We start from the raw sequence: 22,371 nt of genomic DNA, 5'->3' as shown, positions 1-22,371 counted from the left end.
CTTAGCTACCCCTCTAATTTAAGTGTCAAAGACTTGGCATCTGTACAGAGTTTTTTGTGAACATTTCTCCTCCCCTTTTTCTCCAAACCCTCATGACCTCAGTAAGACCACAACTCTGTCCCCCTATGTATACTGTTAAAGACTTAAGTTGCTCATCTGCAACTTGTTAACTATACTAATCCCTGTAAATGAATGGCCTATTATTGGTAAATCTAGTGGCAGGTGTGATGAAATTGCCAGAGTCAATCCTTCTAATATGTTGTATTACAGGAGGGCATAACTTCCTGACAATAATACACACAACCATTTGCAACATTTGGAAATGTACATATATAGTAAACATTTCCTACATTTGTGGGTTCCACAGATGTGTTTTGGTAATAGAAATGTCTTGAGGACCTTATCAAAAGTGCTTAATCCTTTGCTGGTTTCACAGAGGGATTGGGTTTCTGCAGATGGAGCAGCCTTTCACACGAAGCCTGGCGAGCACCAGCCCCAGCTGTTATCGGTTCCCATGACATCTGGAGCGTTGGCATGACAAGGGTGTGGCAGAGGCGAGGGGGCATTGTGTTCATTCCCATTGTATCACAATTTTTTTTTACTGTGCAATTTGGTCATTTTTGCCTTTGTTTTATGTCCTTTTCAGAGTGCAGCCACAGATAGAGACCAGACAAGGCAGCACGCGTGGATTGTGATCAAGAGCTAACAGAAGAGGAAAGAGAAGAAGAGACTGAGATTACTTGCAGAGATGCCATACTGCATCTGAGAAAGAAATGTGTTTTGTACCAAACTCCATCCTTCAGACGGAATATCAGCTGTAGTCTGTGAGATTTACAAGTATTACAAAGTACAGTGAGCACATTGCACTATGTTCAAAAATGTAAGTCAAACTTTGGGGGACACTGTGAGGAGCTTGGGGGTGTGGGAGCACAATTTCTCTGAATAAATGAAAGGCTCTGTGTCCATACAGTACGTATAAGAACCACCCTTTACTTACTCAAGATATTCCCAGAAAATCCCAGGTCCCTGATAGCTATTACTCCACATAATACGTGTGAAATTTAGATTTTTTTTATGACAATAGCAAGACTTTGCCAAGAATTACCTAACCACAGCTGAGATGCACGCTTGATTTTGGTAGCTGGCCATGCCAGGCACACTAGCTGTACTGTCCTGTAGTTCCCAGGATGGTGTGTAATTTTTTCCAACATGCTCTCCTCTCATTTTCTTAAATGACTAATATATTAAGTGTTTCAAAACCAGCTATACTTATTTCTTACCTGTTTACAATAATGTTCCAATTAAATTTTTCCATTTTCCTAAATGCAAGTCACTGTGATTTTAAAGTGCACTGCAGTTTTCCACTGCTCAAATTCCCCCCTTTCACAGACCAAGAATGCTCCCTAATCCAAGCACACATTCCCATGCTTCCCACAATCCCGCTCTTCCGTGCAGTTTTCAGAAGAAGACCTGGCATCAGCTGGACCTTGGAGGCATCCCCGCTCTTAGCTTATCCTTGGATGTGTCATGAGGTTGAGATATTAAGTTCCACTTGTGCTGGTAAGACAGTCAGAGCTCCAGGCAGGCTGCCATCTCATCCCCTGTCACGGCATCCATCAGCGAGGTGGACAGCCTGACTGACACCCTTGAAGGTGCAAGCTAAGGGATTCTGCTGTTGGATTTACTCCTCATTTTATAAGCTGTCATTTTTTTTTTTTTTTTTTTTTTACATAACATGAAAAGGTATCGGCTGGGTGACACATATTTTAACCTGCTGCTTTATTCACTGTCAACAAGAAGCAGGTTGAGATAAAAGAAGGGTGCTCATTAGTCATTCTGTAGATGTAGTTCCTCAAACAAAAGCACAAAATATTGTCCAAAACATCAGTGTAATTGATGGTAACATGGTTATTGTATTTGCCATGGGAATAATTAAATTCAGGGCCAACAGTAATAAATATCACTTGAAACTTGACTTGAAGGGGGAGCTAGCATTTGTCTATCAGCAAGGACTTTCAGGGGTCGCGACCTCTATCGGGGCCTTATGCTGGAGAAGCAGAGGGACAGGTGCAGGCTCATGATGTCAGAGGCCTTTCTCCAACCTATGCTTCCCATGATTGCCACTGAAAATCCATCAAACATAGCAAAGTTTTGGAAGTTTGTGTCCTGCATTAAACCATTCCCAGCCTGCATCAGCTTACACCACACATTAATATTAACCGGATCGAGAATTGAGAAACAATAACTGTAAATATTCCAAAAATAAAGACACAATTCTTGGGATACTCATAAAGCATATTGTGTATATTGTTATGTATTAAAAAGTCCATCTTGCTATCTTATAGTCACTATGGAGACTCTTTCATCAAACACATCACATTGATTCATTCATAATCAAAAATCAAATAATCCTATACTCTTTCAATTTAATAGACGTTTTGAAATTGTTTACATCATCCAACACCATTGAACATGCAACTGTATACAGTTTAGAATATATGTCTCATCATTGAACATGTAACTAGTATACGTTTATATATCTATGTCGTGCTTCTACAAGAAGGTCTTCATGTTATTGATGCATTTGTATAGATTTCAAATACACCAAGGAAATAGATAATTTTGCTATGAGTTTCTTCATAGAAATCCTTGTTGTCACACTAATTCATTCACGCATGGGAGGATCTTACGTCACATGCTGTGTCTAACCAACAAACTGAAATTTGATGGAAACCCATTCCTTTCTCTTTTAAGATCACAGACATGTTTAATAATTGGGTGTAACAAACAAAGACAATATGGAACATCATATTTTAGAGATAAAAGTAAAGTACATATAACACACAAAGACCACATTACAGCATTATAGAAACATCTACTGTGCGTTATAGGAGTCTGCAGACACACCACAAATCAATGGGTCATTGGTGTAACATAACAGAGCCATACAGGACAAGAAATCTTGTTCGGTATGGCTGTTTCAGCCCACAAAGACAATTTTAACAACAACCCACTTAAACCATAGATCTGAATTCAGTTTGCAACCCTATTCAGTATTAAACGACACAAGTAAAGACAACACAATTAAGTGCACTTAAATTGTTGCATATAATCTTAATATATTAAATCACATTGTGCGATGTGTGTCATATGATTATGCAAGTTAAAACCAAGACTTTTATAGTGTCGTTATAACTAATTTTTTTGTCTCATCCTCCTCATTTCTTTTTGGACTCGATGGCCTTCATTAGCGGGACCCACCGAGACACGGTGTGTTTTCTTGGTTTGGCCTGAGTCAAGGTTTGCCACATGCCTCTGACGTTCACAGGACCATCGTACTCATCGGCCTCAGAGGTGATCTCCATCTTCTGGATGATGAGCTTCAGGAGGTTGTGCTGCTTCTCCAGCGAGCTTGACATCTCCTTCATCCTGAAAGGTGGAAAAAGTTCATGTGGCTCAAATACAGACTGCATTTAAACTCGAGTGAATTTATAATTGTGCTTTTTTTGGTGCTGCTGAGTTTTTCACGTAGCTTAAAGAAATACAGCCAGTCACATCTGGCTGTGACCTGGTCACATGCTCTGTTTCTTTGTAACCAGTAGGGGCTGCTCATGCATCAAACACTACTATTACATTTCTTAATATATCACAGTTGGTTCCTTATGGTAGCTCAATTTATTGAAAGCAACAATTACAAATTTACTTTTCATCATCTCACTAGTACTTCTTGGAGTACAATTTTATGATTCCAGAGAATAGAAAATTGACTCTCATGTGATTTTTATATGTAGCCTTGCATGCTTTACCTGTGCTTCTGCTTTTTGAGCTCATTCTCTAAAAAAGTGCAGCTCTGTGATTTGGCCTGCAGACGACTCCAGACTTCAGTCTCCTCGTCACCTGTGATTAATTGCCTCAGATAGTGCTGTTAACAAAAGTGGTAAGGATTAAGAAAGGGAAGTGACATAAGTTACAAAGACAAATCAAAATGCTGTACAGTACCTGTTGTTTGTTTTTAAGTATAGAGCATACCCTGGAGCACTTGCGATTGGGGTAGATGGTGATGGAGGGTTTGTCAACTCGTTTCACAAACCAATAAGGCAGCTTGTCTTCTAGAGCGGTGTGGAGGTCAATCTGGGGTCAGAAATTCAGACTTTCAGCTAGAGGTGCTACTTTGAAGATTACTCTTTTCAACTCAAATGTTCTCAAGCTACACAAATATCATATACTCTTCATTTTCCTTTTATTTAAAGATATTTGGGGGCATTTTTTCCTTTATTTGATAGGACAGTGGATAGAGAGAGGAATGAGGAAGCAACAGGCATCACAGGGCTGCAGGCTAGATTGAACCCGGGACACTGCAGTTAGGATTTGTACATGGGGTACACGCAAGTACATCCGTCACATCAGTCACTTCTCACAATAATGTTGCCTTAACTTTACAGGCTCTGTATTGAAATCTAATCTATTTGGGTTACAATATCTTAACAATAAAATTGTTATTATTGTGTGTCACATTTTAAATGTCTATGTTCCAAGTCTTTTATACTCCCATCAAGGAAAGCCAGACTGTGCTAGCACAGAGCAAGCAGGGTAAAAGATGTGATGTCTTCTGTGTTTTTAAAATGCAACATGCAATTCTTTAAAAAGCTTTAGGAACAGATAAGATGTTACCATACATACCTGCATAGCAATTCGTTTTAGGGCGGCATTCCTTTGTACTTCAGCAATGTCTCCAACTGCAAGACCAATCTGCAGTGCAACCAAACCCCAAATAAGAACTGCGTCATTTGTTCAGCAGTTTAAAAATATTAACTAGAAGCTTTTATGTGAGAGGTATATCGACACAACCGGCAGTCGGCCCATACTTACCATCAGGTTCACCAGCAGGATTGGCATGAAGAGAACAAAGTTCACAAAAATGAAGTATGTCAGAAAACCAAAAGGAAGTTGATCATTCAGAAAAGCTTCCAGGAAGTTATTTTGGTAGTTCAGTTCCCCAACCATCATCACAAAGGTTTGCATCACAGAGAGTGGCACGCTCTGAAACTCTTCCTGCAGGTAGAAAATGAATGTCAATTTTATCTATCATAGTTAAATACTGTGGGACTTTTTCAGAGATGTGTAAAATCACAAATTCATTTAAAACATGCATTGGCTCAATATTGACTCCCCAAAGCTTCTTTTTTAAATCGTTTTTAAAATTTAAACGTACTTTTTACCCATGTTCAAAATTTTTAATGTCAGCATTTTACTGGAGTACAGTGATCTTACACTGGGTAAAATGCAGCACATAACATGCATGAAGTGCAAACACAAGCTGTTCATAACAAAGTGATGAGTTTTCATTGGAAACAAAACATGTCTAACAATTGTTTTAACCCATTACCATTATCCAGTCTTTGTGCTATTTTTTTAAGTGACAACATCTTAAAAAAGTAATGGTTTATAATGAAATTGGTGCATTCTGGCTCTCAATAGGATAAAGCCTTTGGTATTAATAACCAACTGTCCTTTTATGCATCGACATAATAAACAAAAATTTCAGCTCCACTGCTGCCACTACTGGGCCCACTCAAGGGACATTTAGTCTTATTGAATTTTGATCAGTGCTTTCTTCTCCTACCTGGTTGAGCATTAGTGCATGGAACGCCAAACCGAACGCTAACACCAGGTACAAAAACACCATTACAATACGAATCAGTGTTCTCATAATTTCCCAAAACATCACAACGTAGATGCCAACACCTCAAACCTGGAGAAACAGGAGATTATACCAGTTAGTGCCTCTGCACCTTAAAAAAGGCATTATGTTGAAATGACACAGTTGAGTCAGAGTGAACAGTACCTCTGGAGATAAAGGAGAAATCCAATCCAGGAGTTTAAAACCGCCATCGCCCCTACTTGCCAGTGAAAAGAACCCTCTGCATTGAGCATGATGGGAATGACGAACAGAAGAGAGAGGATGGCTGACAGCCAGTCAGACTGGTTGGAGTAATCCTTGAAGTAATTCCAGCGCTTTCAAGTGACAAGAAAAGAAAAATCAGCAAAGATACAAAATAATTAGACAGGCCAACAACCTGGTTGATATTTCGGACATTCTGACTGTGCCTGCAGTCCTGCTAATCTAAATCAGAGGACGCTCGTCCATCATACCGGATTGCTGGTGTGTCCACACAGACCTGGTGCTGAACAGATTTATGAGCACATGCTTCATGTGATGTTATGACACTTGTGTAACAGTACCTGTTGTGATATCTGCACCACTTCCTTTGCTATGGCGTAGATGTTCATTGCCAAGACCATCACCATGCAGATGGACAAGAACAGACTTTGCTGTGAAATGAAGAATATAGACATTTACTTTACCACAAAATGACAGTTGTTGATTATTGTAACACTTTATTAAATTCAATCAGCTGTGGTTTAAACAGCTTTGTGGTCAGAACTCTTTTGTGGTGTAATGTAGATTTGCCTTAAGAAAAAACTAATGCAATGATAAGAATGCTAATCTTGATACGATGTGAATGTTTCCTATATGGTTTGTAGCTCACAGATTATTTGGTTGAAAGTATGCTTCCAACCAAAGACCAGGGCAATGAATGTGCGACAATGAGAGAAGTAATTACAAGAAATTGGACAGAAAGAGGTGTGTAAACACAAATTCTTACAAAGCTACAAGAGGAGTGGTATTAGATACTGGACTGAACCATTTGAAGAAAGGTGACATCTTAAGTATGTTTTGTTCTAGTTTAAACTCTCTTGTTCCGTTCCTAAAAAGTGCTGAGAAGTTGCTCATGTTCTGTTCTTGATCCTTTTCAAGGGTCATGATACACCTGTTTTTTACCAACACATAAACCGGACAGGCAGCTGCAACGTGACCAACATTCTTCACATATTTGTGTATTTTGTGTGTATTTGGAGAATTAAAAAGTATATTCACTAGGGGTGGGGATGAGGGCAGAATCATTCATGGTCAACACTAAAATATGTGTGTATGTGTCTAAATAAATTCCACATCGAACGTCGACAGTATGCTAACACAGAGTTTTAACTTCTTGAATTCTGATCATCTCATCATTACCTCTGTGAAAGATATGGGTACCATTTTGATACTGTGCTCGCCCGTGTGAGTGGTGTTCATAGTGGGCCTCAGAGTCACTATCAGGTGAGTCAGGGGCAGCAGGCCTAACAGGTACAAAAACATGTTGAGCACATGAGCTGTGCTCCCATAAGCAACCCTGTGGATTTAAACAAAGAAGGAGAAAGAGCAGTTTTAACGTTAGAATGACATGCAAAGTAAATAATGCATTGATATTTGGTGCTTTCAGCAGAGCACGCCAAAATGAGAAATGTGGGGGGTTAAATCCCATATACGCACCACTTCATTGCTAGGTACTTTTTGCAGACAGGGTGGTTCAGGAGTTCAATGCGGTTGTACTGCACCATCGCCTGCAGAAAGAGTCAGAAAAATAGCCTGCTGTTGATGGCACACAACAGGAAAGAACAGCCCGATGGCCAAAGCTTACAAATATGCATGTACGTATGTGCAATGTGTGATGATGTTAGCAGGCAGAAACATGCTATGAAGTATTTCTAACATTTGGTGGTAGATGGGATTGTTTATTTTTTTGCAATGAATCACATACTACATTGTGTATTACAAGAAGAAATGGTGCTTGCAGTGTGATTGACTATATAACAAAGATGATAATTAGCTGTTTAATGGGCATATCTTTGAACATTTGCATGCAGAGTGAACCCATGTTGAACTAACAATTAAAAAAAGAATTTTAAATTTCACAATATGAAATTACATACGGATGAGCACTGTGTAGCTTTTTGATAGGTTCATTGCGTACACTTTTGCCTCTTCAGCTCTCACTTTCCAACCGGAAAAAAACCCAAAATGGCCTGTCACACATGACGGTCAGTAAATGATGAGTTGCCTACTCTCCCCATGAGCTGTCCCCTGATACATCCACTGCTGACAGTCAACAGCAATCTGTGATAAGAGATATTGACCACTAAGGCAGCCAACAGTAATGGAGAGAAATAGGCGGCACTCAGAACACATTTAGCAGCTTGACCATAAATATTACGCCCAACACAGGGCAGCGTTAACAGGAGGAGAGAAGCCCCCTGACCTCACAGCTGATTCCACCTGGGCCCTCGTTGGTGTCGAGGAAGTAGAAAGACTGCACTTGCTCTTCTTCAAGTTGACTCAAAGCCTCTTAGCTATATTTGTTTCTCTGAATATGCTCTTTTGTAACATTTCAGGGCAGCCAGATGATTGAAAGTCGTATGAACTAGTGAAGTAGGAACAAGGTGTCATCTTTGTCATCAGTTTGTCATCAAGCCTAACAAAGAGGCAGGGCCACGCAATTGCGTCTCTATAACTAGCACAGGGAAAGTAAAATCTCTTGGCTATGTAATTGTCTCTGCAGAAAAGTGGATGGAGAAAAGGATCACCACTGTCCCTTATGGATGAAAAGGCTAATCCTGATCAGATGAGCACGTACAGTACACGCAAAATTTGAGCCAAAGCATACATAAAGGTGAGTGGTTAAGCCTATAATATATCCTTACCACTTCTCAATCATGGGGGAGTAGATTATTTGCATTCTGCACCAAAATTATATTTGAGGAAAAAAAGTTGCTTACGTTGAGTGCAACCAGTGGCTGAATCCTCATGGTTTTGTCACTTGACTTCTGCGCTGCAAGGGGAGCTTGGAGCCATGTGAAACTGTATTCAATCTACACCAGATAAAGAACTGTTAAATTTTTTGCCTGGAATTTGTTTATACAATATAGACTAGTGTGATGTCTTGATTGTGGAACTTGTATCTGAATTACATGGTAGTCAGGACTGTTGTAGTCATCATCAGATTCCCTCACACAGCGATCCAACAGGTGCTAGTGCAGAAAGTAGAAACAAGACAGAGAATCTAAGGTCTTTGCATGTTCTAAAAAAGCAATGTAAACTGCATTGGATAAGCCTATGGCAAACCTTGTAGGTCTCAGGCAGAAACTCAATCATGTCTAGTATGGGACATCGCTGGCTGGACCCATGTTTGAACAGTCTCAAAGCCTCAGTACATCTGGAAGACGAAGAACACAAATGAATCTTAAAGCCACTGCAATCTGTGTAGAATGTATACATTTTGGACTTTGGCGCTACCCAGTGGTAGTTTTCAAAGAGAAATTGTGGTAAACAGGTATCCACATTCCTACTCCCAGGATTTAATGATAGCATGATCACATAAAACTTTAAAATTGGAAGCCCTTACATGTCAAAAACAACAAACATTCAAAAATCAAAATTTGTTGATTTTGAATGTTAGTAATAAGGATGAAGTGTTTCTTTATAGGTTGAGATAATTCTATAAACTTTTTGAAAGTCTATCAGATTATCTGAAAAATGCAACCTACAACCTACCCCTAATATACATATTACATATAAAAATAATAAACATATTATAGGTATGTTATACATATTAATAACACACCTGTCACTGTCAATTATAGCGTTGACCACTTCTGTTCTCCCGTTTTGCAGAGCTTCGTGGAGGAATGACGTGTCATTCTTGTTTAAGACGATCTCTGCTCCCCGAGCCAGCATGAGCCTGACTGCAGCCACATGTCCCTCTCTCGCTGCGATGTGGAGTGCAGTGTTCTGGTATATCAATACATAACAGGAGGCAGCACTCTGCATTTATTATACAACAGCGATGTCTGTATTATTCAATGCCACTGTTAGCTACAGTGTGCTGATGTGAGAAAAACAACTGAATATATATATTTTTTGTTACAATTCATGAACTGTAGAAATAAACTTATAGTCTCAAAACTGTCATCACAAATAGGTGTAAAATTAATTACGAATTTGTTTTATGTTAAACATTCATACCCCATCCTCATCTGTTTTATCCAGTAACTTGAGATTGGCTGACAGGAGAATTTCCATAGTTTGTGTGTATCCTGCAGATGCAGCATGGTGCAGACATGTCCAGCCCTTGTAATCACTGTAATACATGACATAGTAAACAAAGAGGAATAAAAAATTATATGCAGGTTTGTATAATGTAAATTCTAACCACTGCATGTTTGTAAGAATAGCTGGACATTACATATACAATGGTATATTCCCCTGTGGTTTTGCATGTGTCGTTACTTTTTACATTTGTGTATGTGATTTCTCCAGTCTTTACCTGTGAAAGAGAGCTCCTTTGCGCAACAACAGCTGCACCACCTTGGTGTGCCCCTCTCTTGAAGCTAAATGGAGTGGTGTCAGGCCTCGCTCATCACCTTCATTTAGCAGACGAGAGTCTGTGATGGTCTCTAATATTCGGTGACATGTATTGATGCGCCCATACCTTAAGAAGAGAGGGATGAGGAGAAGCACTGGGTTGTGGAAGAACTTTCACTGCTCTTACACAACCTAATACTGCCATTGATCTCTGAAATGGAAATGCTTTTTGTACAAGGCCCACAGCACAACAGAGCCAGAGGTCGGGGGCAGTTACAGCACAGTTCATCTTGGCAATTGAGTATGTTGCACAAAGACACTTCAGATTGCTGTTACAGGGCTTGACCTGTAGGTAAAATAGAGTGAAAAAGTGCTGGGGGAGTGTTATAGACTAATGGCACTGTGAGAAGACATAAACAGAAGCGACACATTGGCTTGCGGTATGATCTTTCTCTGTCTTTGAACCTTTTAAGAAGGCTAGCAGCACTTTGTGTCAGTGCACTGGAACAGGTGGGGAAAGGGAATGAGGTGTCTACAGTGTTAAAGCATGATATCATGGCGTGGCTTTCATTTGCCCTCTAGCTCTAATGAAATAGGTGTACATGATAGAAAAATCATAATCAATGATGTTGAATGTCCACTCATTTCACACTATTAGTACCATCTTCACATGAGCCTCACTAATTGAATTCTATTCTTGTGACAATGCCTCACTATATAATAGGTATGTCATGGCAATTAATCATCAAAAGGCTTTTGAGAACAGAAATTGCTCACTGGATTAAAACAGCAGTGAGGTAACAGTTTTAAATGTACGCACATTGTTCATTTTTCATCTGACCACTGTTCAATTACTGTGATAAATGTCTTGGCTTTTGGAAGATCATAAGTCAAAGCCCTCTGAAGAGCCATTTTTGATTAATGTTTTATACTCTTGTGGTACGACTGATCAATACACAACACTCGTTACAGAGTAACTAGAAGAACAACGTCAGAAGAATGTGATCTTAAGCTGCCTGTGAAGCTGGAATTTTTAAGACAAGGAAGATGTGTCTATACTTTTTTACTTTTAACAACATTGCTAATTATGAAATTCTGTTGTGTAGAAAGCTATTGCTTCAGAGTTTTAACGGTAATACGGTGGATTACATGGGGCACTTTGTTGAGGGAGTGAAGAAAATTGATAGTTGTAGCTTAAAAATAGGAGAATATAAAAGGAAGAGAGTCAGCATTGCACACTGGTCAGCATCAACAGCAGTGACATTGCTGGCACTTCTTTTGGCCAAATGAGCAAAGTTTGAGCAGCAGCTTTGATTGAAAATCCGGTAAACTCAGTACTATTTAGTTCAATGATGTGGAAGGTTATGCCCTCAGGGAATAACTGAACTCACTGAGCAGCAAAGTGCAGGGCAGATTTCTTGTCCTTGGACTTGCATGTGAGGCCAACCTCCCCCGAGAGGCCCAGCATGTTCTTCACTGAGTCATGGATACCCAGTCTGCAAGCGTAGTGGAGTGGGGTGCAGCCCTCGTTATCCTCACAGCTCAGCAGTGCCTTTACACTGTTATTCTAAAGTTAGATGCATTATAAACACATGTATGATGTGCAGTAACATGTGTATTAAACAAAGCACAAAATACAAAAGCCTTAAGTATACTGCAGCAGTCACACTAAATAAAGGGCACACATTATATAACTTCTACCACGGCTACGGTTATACACACACACACACAAACCTACACACAAAAAAACTGAGATTATATAAATAATAACGTAGTGTTATAATATTTAAACACAGAGATCCTATTCACACAGTGGCTGTAAACAACTATTAAGTGTAAATATCAGCCTTCCTATGTGGCTCATTTTGAAGGCATCAGTGTAGCTTTAGGTAAAGCTTGCAATGTTTTAAAGGATCATCGGGCTTAGTGAGAGTATAATGAACTTCATCAGCTGGCATGAATGCAACTAGGCTCGAAGCAAGGACAGAGTAGTAATTAAACTCCAATCTTAATGACTTCTTTGTCTAAGCAGCATAAAGTGCATTTGATGAGTCACAAACAAGTGCCATTTTTTGAGGGTACCTGCAGAACTTCTTCTGGGAGGTTTTTTAGACCCTTGGGCTGTAGAATGGCCAGGTGAAGGAAGTTACAACCGCATCTGTCTTTCACATTTACATTTGCCCCTAAAAGACATAAACAAATGCATGTGTTTACACCTGCATTATCAGACACTTCACAAATAATATGAGCATTACTGGTGGTGAATTAGGCCACAGTACAGTAGCTCACCTTTTGACAGTAGTAGAGTCACAGTTCTCCATGCCCCGCAGCTCGAAGCCAGCAGCAAGGGAGTGTTTCCTTTACAATCAATGGCATTAAGGTCTGCACCCTGAGGAGAGAGGGCACAATGCACCCCAGAATTAACACATTCATTTTTTTCATTCAATTTAGCAACATCTACATAATAAATTCCACAATGCAGCTTCAACCGCTTCAAGTTTCTTCAACCGGAGTAAGTTTTGGGAGCACTGTTATGAGGGTGTTATTTTGCAGACAACAAACACCCAAAGATCCCTCATTTTTTCATAATGTTACATCAGATGTAGGCAATAAAGTGAGGTGTGTAGTGTGTAAGTTCATGGATAATGACATGAAATTGATATTTGATACACTTGACATGTTTAAGATTTCTAAGCTTAACAGCCATAAGAAGTGTGGCAAAAATACAAAAGCAAAAGTGTAATGAAGTGATTAAACTGTGTGTTTTGTCTGCTCTAATGTAGTTGCAATTATGAGCATGTCCGGCTAACTAGCTTGCTACCTACAGTAGTAAACAAGACTATAATATAATTTAATATTTGGCATTTAGCATTTTATGTGTGTAACCCTTGAGTGCACATTTAAGACCTTTTTACAAGATTCTCAATTTAAAAATTGTTTGGTGGTTATGCAGCTAACACTAGCTTAATTAGCTTGCTAGCTACAGAAAGGTCTGCATCAGCAGCAACACTGTATTTTCAAAAGCAATTAAAACATGAATGAAAGAACTCCTCAATTTGAAAAAAATAAACAAGTAACATCAAAGCCTAAGAATTATCTCTGTCATGGCCTGATTTGTTCGTTATTCCAACAAGCGCCAACCCCAAAGTCCCCGTGAATCTTGTGCTGAAAAGCAAATTTATTCGCTGCAATTAGCTGGTCTTTGGTGCCAAGCGATGTCACTCTCTGTAGACCAAGTATATTCCTGTTGCAGTGTTTGCTAACAGAATGAGTTGATAAGAGATAAATTTGGAACCCAGCTTTTTCCTAGCAACACAGTTCCACTAAAACAGTCTATGACGTGCAACAGATGGTGACAGATGGTCTACAAGCAACGGGTGGCACCTTTAACATTTACTAAGCCAGAGGTGTGTTTAAAATTTCGAACATTGTTTGGTGACAATGGCAACACACATAGTCTAATGGTGTAACCCAATCTCTAAATGAATTCCAAGTAGTAGTGAGGACAGTCCTCAGCAAGACAGGAAAACAGCATTAAATTGCATTTAGGACAGGAAAAGAGCATCTTTTTAGCCTGATACTGAAGGTGTGAATGTCCTTGGCCTAACAGGTGTGGGGTGTGTTTGTGTTTGTTTGTGTGTGTGCGTGTGTGTGTGTGTGTGTGTGTGTGTGTGTGTGTGTGTGTGTGTGTGTGTGTGTGTGTGTGCCATATTTACCAAAGAAATTAGGTACTCTGCCAGCTCTGTGTGGTCAAATATTGTAGCCCTGGAAAAGTAAATACAGTTGTTGTAAAAACAGCCACACACATGACTTTGTGAGTTAAAGTCTTGCCAGTACTGTCCGATGTCAAATAAGGAAAATCTAAATCTAATCCTGCCTTGTCAGAGCATGACTTAACAACCAGATTTTCCATTGTGGTTACATCTTTTTTCTCCTGGATTGTAATGGCTCACTTCAATGAAGCACTGTAATAACTAATTCCTGGTATTCTGGTGACATTCTGCATCAAGAGAAATACTTAAGCGGAGGAAAGAAGATTTCCACGACTGAATGATGTCCACAGAGATAATCCAGAAATCTAAAATACACAGATAATGCAATGGCTGGGGAAAGACAGGAGCATGGCTATTGTGTTTTAGTACCAGCTATTAGTAAGTTCAGTCTGGGTATTTTACAGCACTTTGCAGCAATGAAATACAAGTAAAAATGTAGGGTAAGGACTTTTCTTTCCAGATGTCAAAAAGAGGGTAAACAGGATAACATAATAGTTCTATACCCCTCCCCCTGTCCTTCTATCAGGTTTCAATCTGCTGCTGTCTATGCCAACACAAACAGCTTTTAGATAAAATCAATGTGCAAAGCATATCTTTATTATGCATTCATTTTATTATTGTCCCCAATTAAAAGCTCATTATTCTGCTAGCCATACCCACAGGTTTTATGTCTATGTTCCTCTTTTTTGTCACTGTATTACAGTGCTGATATTATGCAGATGGATTGATCTTTACGCAGCATGAGCAAGCAGTTGAGATAGTAACCACAGATATTAGACACAAAAATGCAGTGATTTACTTTTTAAAGGGGCTTAACTATGAATATTTTAATTGAAACAATGTCTATTAATAAATGACAATGAATAAAAAATGTTTATAACTATACAAAGTACTTCTGAACATTATTAACATGTATTTGCAAAAACGTTGACAAAGTAAGTGCCCCTGTCGCACAAGCAAGTGGCAGAGTGAAATAAGAGTTTTATAAAATCGGATGTTGAAATACAACTGATAAGACAGCTTTCTCCATTTTGGACTCTCTGGATCTCTCTGTTCCCTCAAAGGTCAGCTCAGTCAAGATGGTTTACAATTGGTCAACCGTGTAATTTTGCATTTCAAAATTCACCAAAGTTGAACTCTACACAAAAGCCTTGTACAAATGTACAGGTGTAACAATTCCATTGAAGGGAACTGATTAAGGTCCTAAATTCTTTTGTTATTAATGTTGCTTTAATCGGCCTCAAAAGGAATTCTATAATAGTATGGAGGCCCAAGTCTGATCAAGTCTAAGTCTAAGTATTATTATTATTATGTGCCAAAGTGACACAATCAAATTTACATAGGTTTCGTGGTGCCATCACAATACTGATAAGTCTCAAACAGTCAATGCACTGGGCCAAGAAATTGTCCCACATATAACAACCCATGGTATCGATCTAACTCTCAACAAGGAAGCAAATAAACATATTTTCCAACACATCTAACTTTTCCTTTAAGTCCTAAATGGTAAGCTCAAAGCTCAGCTACAAAGATATCATCAGAATGTATAATATCAGCAGAAATGAGGCCCTTGTGGAACTAAATTTCCATCTTGCCATTTTTGAAACCAAATGGACAAATACACGCTTTGGCATTATCATACAATTAGTGGACGCAATATAATCAGTACAGTATTTTAAATGGACTACCATTAAGCATGGTATCAGGGTGGAGGGATGTGTAAGCCCACCTGTGTAGAGGGGTCTGACATGCCCCATCACTTAGGTTGATGACGTCTTCCACTTGGTCAAAAGAGGACAGCATCAGTTTGACTACCTCAGTGGCACCCTGGGTGCAGGCCAAATGAAGCGGCGTGGACTTGTCATTCTGGACAGCAACAAATATGGATACGTTATGAGTAATGAATAATGAATAAATATAATGAATATTCAAAAGCCCTTCAAACATAATTATGTCTGCTCCGCAAAGAGACACTGTGACATGCTGAGTTTGACAGAGCAGAACATAAACACACACACACACACACATAGAGGAATTAGTAAGCTCTCACATGTACTCACTTACACACAAACGTATTGTACACTTCCCCAGTGTAACATTAGCAAAGTATCTCCCAGATTTGCTGGCTGAACACTGGGGGCTGTAACACAAGCCTTTAATGGGATAACCAGGAATGGCAGGAGGAGGCCAGTGATCGCTTCTCTCAGCTCCACTGTGTAAGTGGAGGTAATTTGTATCAATTTAGCCAACCGAAGCTATTACTGTACTCACTATTCCTGCTGTAGCTCTGGCCACTACCCCAGGGCTAGACATAACGATCACTACCAGATGGCCATGATAAGACTGACGTGCAGTACAGTACAGAGACCCTTTTCCAGAGAAATGCTTTGCAGGTGTAGGCAAATGAGCTCTGGATTATAAAACAATGCAAATCTGACAACACGTGCACTGGACAGATGAAATATTAGCAATCTGTAGCTCCCAGGGGTGGAATAGGTTGTAGGGTAGGGTGGAGTGGTAGGAAAAACAGTGGTGACAACCAAATTAATGTCTGCCCTTCTTCAAAATCCACTTTGAACTGGTTTAAACCAATGTAGAGATATATGTGACATCTTTATGTTGTTGTTGTGCTTTTGCTTTGTGTTGTCAGTACCTGTTGCTGGTCAACTTTGGCCCCGGTAGCAAGGCAGAGACGGATGGCCTCGATATTCCCACCACGTACTGCTAGGTGGAGGGGACTGCTCTTGGACTTGTCTAAATAATTGATGTGGGCTTCAACTTGATGGCCAATCTCCTCTCCTGCCGTTAGATAATTAAAGAAACAGTTTCTTAATTGTGAATAAAACACCTAAAACATATAAGGCTCATAATAAAGGTGTCTTACCTATGCTTGCATGTATGAGCTTACTTGTTTTTATTGCTGACAAGCTTTCACAGCGATTTCATTTGCAGGGCCTCGGACTTATACCTTCCTTCTTTGACTTTTATATTTAGGCTCTTTGTTTTTATAGTGGATTGAAGTAAATAGTAATTGTGTCCGTTCATGGTGGGCTGTCTGTGTAAATTCCCAAACAGCACAATAATATGAATGCCCATCACTTCCCCTGCTGAGCAATTACAAAAATAACATAAATATTTCCGTGCTCTGACTAAACCTTCCTCCAACAACACAAGATTTACCAAACAGGCCTCCCACTGTGGATAAACACACTGTCAGTCTGTGGCATCTGGCCTGTGTACAAAGTAGCTCAAGCATTTTTCTTCTGAATGTCTCTGGGGGCTGAGGTGAACTCAGTTAAACGTGCTGTTTGGCCTTGTAAAAACTTTTTCATTACTCTCAGCACTCCTGATTTTTGATGATAGATCATTCTTTTTGTCATACCGGCCTTCAGGATGACTTCCATGGCTTTCTTTGCACCTGCGAAGGCAGCTGCGTGGATGGGGAAATGGCCGAGTTTGTTCTGTTGGCAGAGCCGTGCTCCATGCTTTAGCTTCAACAGACAGGAGAATGGATAAGGAGAAAGACAAACGGGGACAATTCTTTGACATAGACAAAGCTACAGTGGGCTGGCAGTCAGTATAAAGAACAGCTACATAATCTGTTCTGTGCAGCTGGACAGTTATCCTTTACAGGCTGTTGCAGGTAGACAGTGTGACTGAATGAATACATGAGTCTGAATACATCACTCTTGCACATACCAATATGCTGAGAGCCTCCCAGTTATTGATGGAACAAGCCAGTATCATCGGGGTGTTCCCAAGGTCTCCCTGCAGATTGCAGTCTGTAGTACTGTATGACAGCAGCAGCTGCAAGGGGGGGCAGAGATAAAGACTTAACAGTGAGCTCCATCCTGTTTTTGTCCTTAGCTCTCTTACATATACGCCTGCGTCATTTATCCTCTACCAGACTGCAGCTGTGTCAGATTGTGGAAAACAGCCAGATGCTATGGGGATGACGGGACAAGGTCTTTCCAAGTAGATGGTTGAGTCAGGTTTTGTCAGTTGTCAGTTGATTTTAAAGTGCAGTGGCTGCTCTAAATTACATGTCCATGTGCTATAAAATATGTGATAACATGATTGTTTACTATCCTTTTTTCTTCACTTTGTTTATAGTATGTTCTAGGACATCTAGATTAATGGCAGATGTAGTTTTACATTGGGCTTCTTGTTGGCATAATGGGTCTATCCGGGAAACTAAAGCTTGGATTGAAAAGGTTATTGACTAACGCGAAATAATTGTCAAATTATTGGGGTGAAGTAACTATTTGATCTGTTTTTTTAATAAAATCTAATAGTAAATGAATAAGTATGAGCTATGAAAACACTGAGCATAACATTACTCATTCTGCAGACTGGATGTTTTCAGTGATGTGATAACATGTAATGAAAAAGCACATCCAAGTCATCACTGTCTATGCGTGAGGCTGTGTTAGCATACTACAGTATGTGTGTTTACTTACCTTAAAATATTGACATGCATGCGGTGTGTCACTTGTGCTTATAAATAAATGTACTGCCTCTGCAATGGCGTGTTTATAAATGAGAAAACACAAAAACACAGGAGCAGACCCACTTCACATAAATAGTTATTTCAGCTGGCCACTCTCAGCTTCCTCACCTCCACCAGGCTGTTGTGTCCGTGGTTGACAGCCAGATGCAGAGGGGACAGGAGGGCCGTGTTGAGGATGTTTGGGTTGGCCCCGAGGTCCAGAAGAGCCCTGCAGCTCTCTGCCTTGTTCCTCTCCACTGCCCAGTGTAGGGGCACGTTGCCCTGCTCATCACTGCTGTTCAGTTCTGGGATACAGGAGCACATTTAAACACACACACAAATGCAATTACATCAGGATGCATGTAGACACAGTCAACTCTTAGTGCCAGACACAGTACTCTGCAATGTAACTGTCACACAGTTATATAGTAACTTAAAGACAGAATTGCGGTGATTCACCATACAAATATTTTACCTGAGTGCAACTTATGATCGATGACCGAGGCATACCTACCCTGTGAGTCTATGGCAGTGGTGATGAATTGCATGAGGGTGACGTAGCCTCCTCCGGCGGCGTGATGAAGGGGACTAGCTCCACATTCATCTTTCTCACTCAGGACCTCTGGGCTCTTCTTCACCAGGTTTTCCAGGAGAGCCAGGTCACCCCTCTCAGCCAACTAGATGGTAACAGGGAGAGTGAAGATAAGAGAAGATTCCATTTGTCTGTCCCTGATTTCACCACAGTGAGAATTGACTCACGTTTAAATACTGCTGTAACTATATTATAATGACTGCCTTTCAAGTTACACAGTGTTGGGAATACTGATAGGGTGTTACATAAACACTCCTAATATTGTAAATACTTTGTAGAAGAGAGAAACCACATCTTGAAATGCTCTATTGTGGTTCATATTGGTTGATTTCCCCATCCATTTTGTCTATTTAATATTGATTTCTCTGTGTAAATTTGCTTCTTTTTCTCAAGGTTTGCTGACAGCCTCACCTCAAATACATTTAGGCTTCCCAGCTCTGGATCCTCATCCTCTATCACATATGTGTAACAACTGGTCTGTCGTGCCACCTCTCTGCTGAAGTTCATCACTCAACTGACCGGTAGTGGAGATAAGCCCTGGGTGCCCACATGAAGGGTGATGGCAATGACACACGTCTAGACACACACACACACATGAATGCACGTATCTGTATGCAGGCAACAAGAAAAAAGTGAAATAGAAAACAAATCCACCGTAGTTTAATAACTGGGAGAACATTGAATGTTATGTGACCGAGAGGGAAGATAACGCCTTAAGCCATACGCTCCTCTCGCCATGAGGGGTAATGGGAACAGATGACTTTGTCTTTACCCAGAAGAGCATTCAGATCCACTGAGTGTTAGGAGGTTGAAGCCCTTCTGTTGAAGAAAGCAATTATCTTCTTCACAGCTGGGGGGCAGCTTGTTTGAGTCAGTCCCAGGCGTTCTTGGGTGATCCTGGGTGAGCGAGATTCACAGAGACCTTGTAATCGTATTGTACGAGGCTCTCACTCGCATCAAAAGGCCAAACAACAAAATAACATTTTTGGCGAGCAAATTACTGTGGAGAATTCTCATTGGAAGTCCCCTCGACCTTATGCAGTAGCATTCCTTTGGCGTCTACCGTGACTAATCAAAGCAGTTTCTGGGGTCAAAACAGCAGCTCAGTTTTTTAGTGGATGGAAGTCACTTTGTGGAAATTATATTTTGTTTCTATTGCACACTTGATTTACAGTGCATTTCTGTCACTGACAACTTTGCTCAAACATTTAAGCAACATTGCATGAGTCAGTTCACCTGGATTGAGGTTCTCTTAGGGCCTGCTCCTTCGGTAGCTCCTTTGAGGCGAGCAGAATGACTCTCTCCAGATGAGAGAGATCAATAATTAACTCTAACCTCTGTGAGCTGTGGTCACCGTGGAAATCAATTGAATGCACTTCTCTTCAGGTAGCTCTGCAGATTAACAGTGGATTCTTCTGACAAGTGAATAAAGAAAAAGAATCATAAAGTGCAGCTCTTGCTCGAACATGTGGCTATTGCTTCACAAGCATTTACCTTGTTTGGAACCAGTTATGAGGTACACATATTGAAAGGATGACATAGATGTATAATTTCTGCTGAAGATGACATTTTTGTAATAGGATACTGCAAAACATTTACATGAATATTTTATACTTAAATTAGGCTTGCACTTAAGTCTTGACCACAATGCAAAGTCACACTTTTTTCACAGTGGAGCCTTTTGAGTTAAATGAGAAAATGGAATATCTTTTTTCCTCCAATGTATTGTACTTGATGGATATAGCACCTGTATTCTTGCATTTTTATCTCTATAATTCTACAGTGTGATTTTTTTGTTTCTGATGTGGTGTTAATGCATGGGGTGTGGCACTTCGACATTGACTATGGCAACTTCATTATTCAATCGATCGATCAATCCAATTATCATTAATTATATACCTGTGCTTGGCCGACTATGGCTGCGGTGGAAAAGTGAAAAAAATTGGCTTTCCTAACCACTTGTCCAGGACCTTGATGAAAAACGCTACAAGTGCAAGGGAAGATGTGAAGGAGATTTCATAAGGACATGGAAAAGACAACCGCAGTGCTCAGAGAATCCGACTGCACTAACTCTAGGCTTTTAAAAATGTTTTATCTATAACACATGGAAGATAAGTACAGTGACAACTAAATTTTTATACATTTTAAAGTTGAGAAAATTTACTTTTCAGTGCATTCCACAACAGGGGGATTCAGTGAAACAAAATTTATACTATTTTGTTATGATAATTATATTGGAAATTGGAAATTCCATATAATTGTTTTTGCCAATCACACAAGGATTTTCATACTTTCCTGATTGTGTCATTTTCATACTTTCCTGGTTGTGTCATAAGCATAAAATAGGTGCTCTGTAGTTTCTACATTTACGTGGGTCTGCTATGGTGAAAGTACAATGCTGCATTGTTGTAAATGTTGCTGCCGCAAGGATTTGTGGGACAGCATTATCTCCTTTCCTTTCTTAAAGGATGGTCCAGTGTACCCTATGCTGAAGGAGGTAAGAAAGGAAGCAATGAAGCACCTTTCTAGCTTTTTTCAGAGAATTCGACCAGCTCTTATCATGGCTGCCACATTTCACTCAGTTAGGAACCTTCCTAAGCAAAAAAAGACTATTATTATACTACTCTTTGACTGCAGCCGATATATGTTGTTTGCCTTCCTTTGTGCTCCAGTCTCTGTTTTTCCTTAAGAAGTGTGCTGTCCTAACACTGAGCAGCTCTTGATTCAGCCGTATAATGTTTGGAGATGTGCAGAGAATATAATTTCAAAGTAAATGTGGTCACTTCACCTCCTCTGTGGTCCTGATTGAATTGCACATTACAGTAAAATCCAGACAATGCAGCCTCATTTGCTTCTAATTTAGTGAATTTCCTCCTCCCCATAATTTCCGAGCAGCAGCGGTAAATAATGGTTTTATGTAATTGAGCCTGCCACTCATCTTTATGCAGAAGCCAAGTATACAGGAAGAGCACATTTCCTAAACAGCTGAAATAATTTATATAACAGCATTTAATGATGACATCCTTGTATCCAAGGGATTTGATTCAATCTGTTCGTATTCAACAGTATACAATAGTATTATTGACACACATAGGGATAAATGTTTGCTCAAAGAATTTAATTATTAAAAAACTATTACAATGACTAATCAGAGTTTAATAATGTATGCATTCTAGTTATTATAGAATAGAATATATTTTTGCAGAAAACTATAATCAAATATAAAATTTTACATTAGGTTGTGATCATGGAACATAAAAACCAAAATGAT

At 39.7% G+C, this 22,371-nt stretch overlaps 1 protein-coding gene across 1 annotated transcript; it reads right to left on the bottom strand.

Annotated features, from left to right (window-relative positions):
• Nucleotides 1-2,291: 2,291 nt before the first annotated feature.
• trpa1b (transient receptor potential cation channel, subfamily A, member 1b) lies at nucleotides 2,292-20,509 on the bottom strand. Its single transcript, XM_038727350.1, is given in 29 exon segments — nucleotides 2,292-3,429; nucleotides 3,807-3,922; nucleotides 4,030-4,131; nucleotides 4,681-4,749; nucleotides 4,870-5,052; nucleotides 5,624-5,751; nucleotides 5,844-6,015; nucleotides 6,244-6,333; nucleotides 7,082-7,238; nucleotides 7,379-7,449; nucleotides 8,662-8,754; nucleotides 8,854-8,913; nucleotides 9,008-9,098; nucleotides 9,507-9,673; nucleotides 9,908-10,022; nucleotides 10,209-10,373; nucleotides 11,638-11,813; nucleotides 12,329-12,429; nucleotides 12,536-12,635; nucleotides 13,963-14,011; nucleotides 15,749-15,885; nucleotides 16,673-16,818; nucleotides 17,402-17,510; nucleotides 17,719-17,826; nucleotides 18,638-18,813; nucleotides 19,023-19,185; nucleotides 19,512-19,676; nucleotides 19,873-19,997; nucleotides 20,337-20,509. Coding segments are annotated over 27 exon segments (3,351 nt in total). The 5' UTR covers nucleotides 19,608-19,676; nucleotides 19,873-19,997; nucleotides 20,337-20,509; the 3' UTR covers nucleotides 2,292-3,218.
• Nucleotides 20,510-22,371: the final 1,862 nt, after the last annotated feature.

The sequence above is a fragment of the Micropterus salmoides genome, unplaced genomic scaffold (genome assembly GCF_014851395.1).
Source record: "Micropterus salmoides isolate LMB-PRFRI ecotype aquatic unplaced genomic scaffold, ASM1485139v1 Ms_hic_scaffold_1, whole genome shotgun sequence".
Taxonomy (NCBI): domain Eukaryota; kingdom Metazoa; phylum Chordata; class Actinopteri; order Centrarchiformes; family Centrarchidae; genus Micropterus; species Micropterus salmoides.
This window is presented reverse-complemented; position numbering and strand designations above follow the sequence as displayed.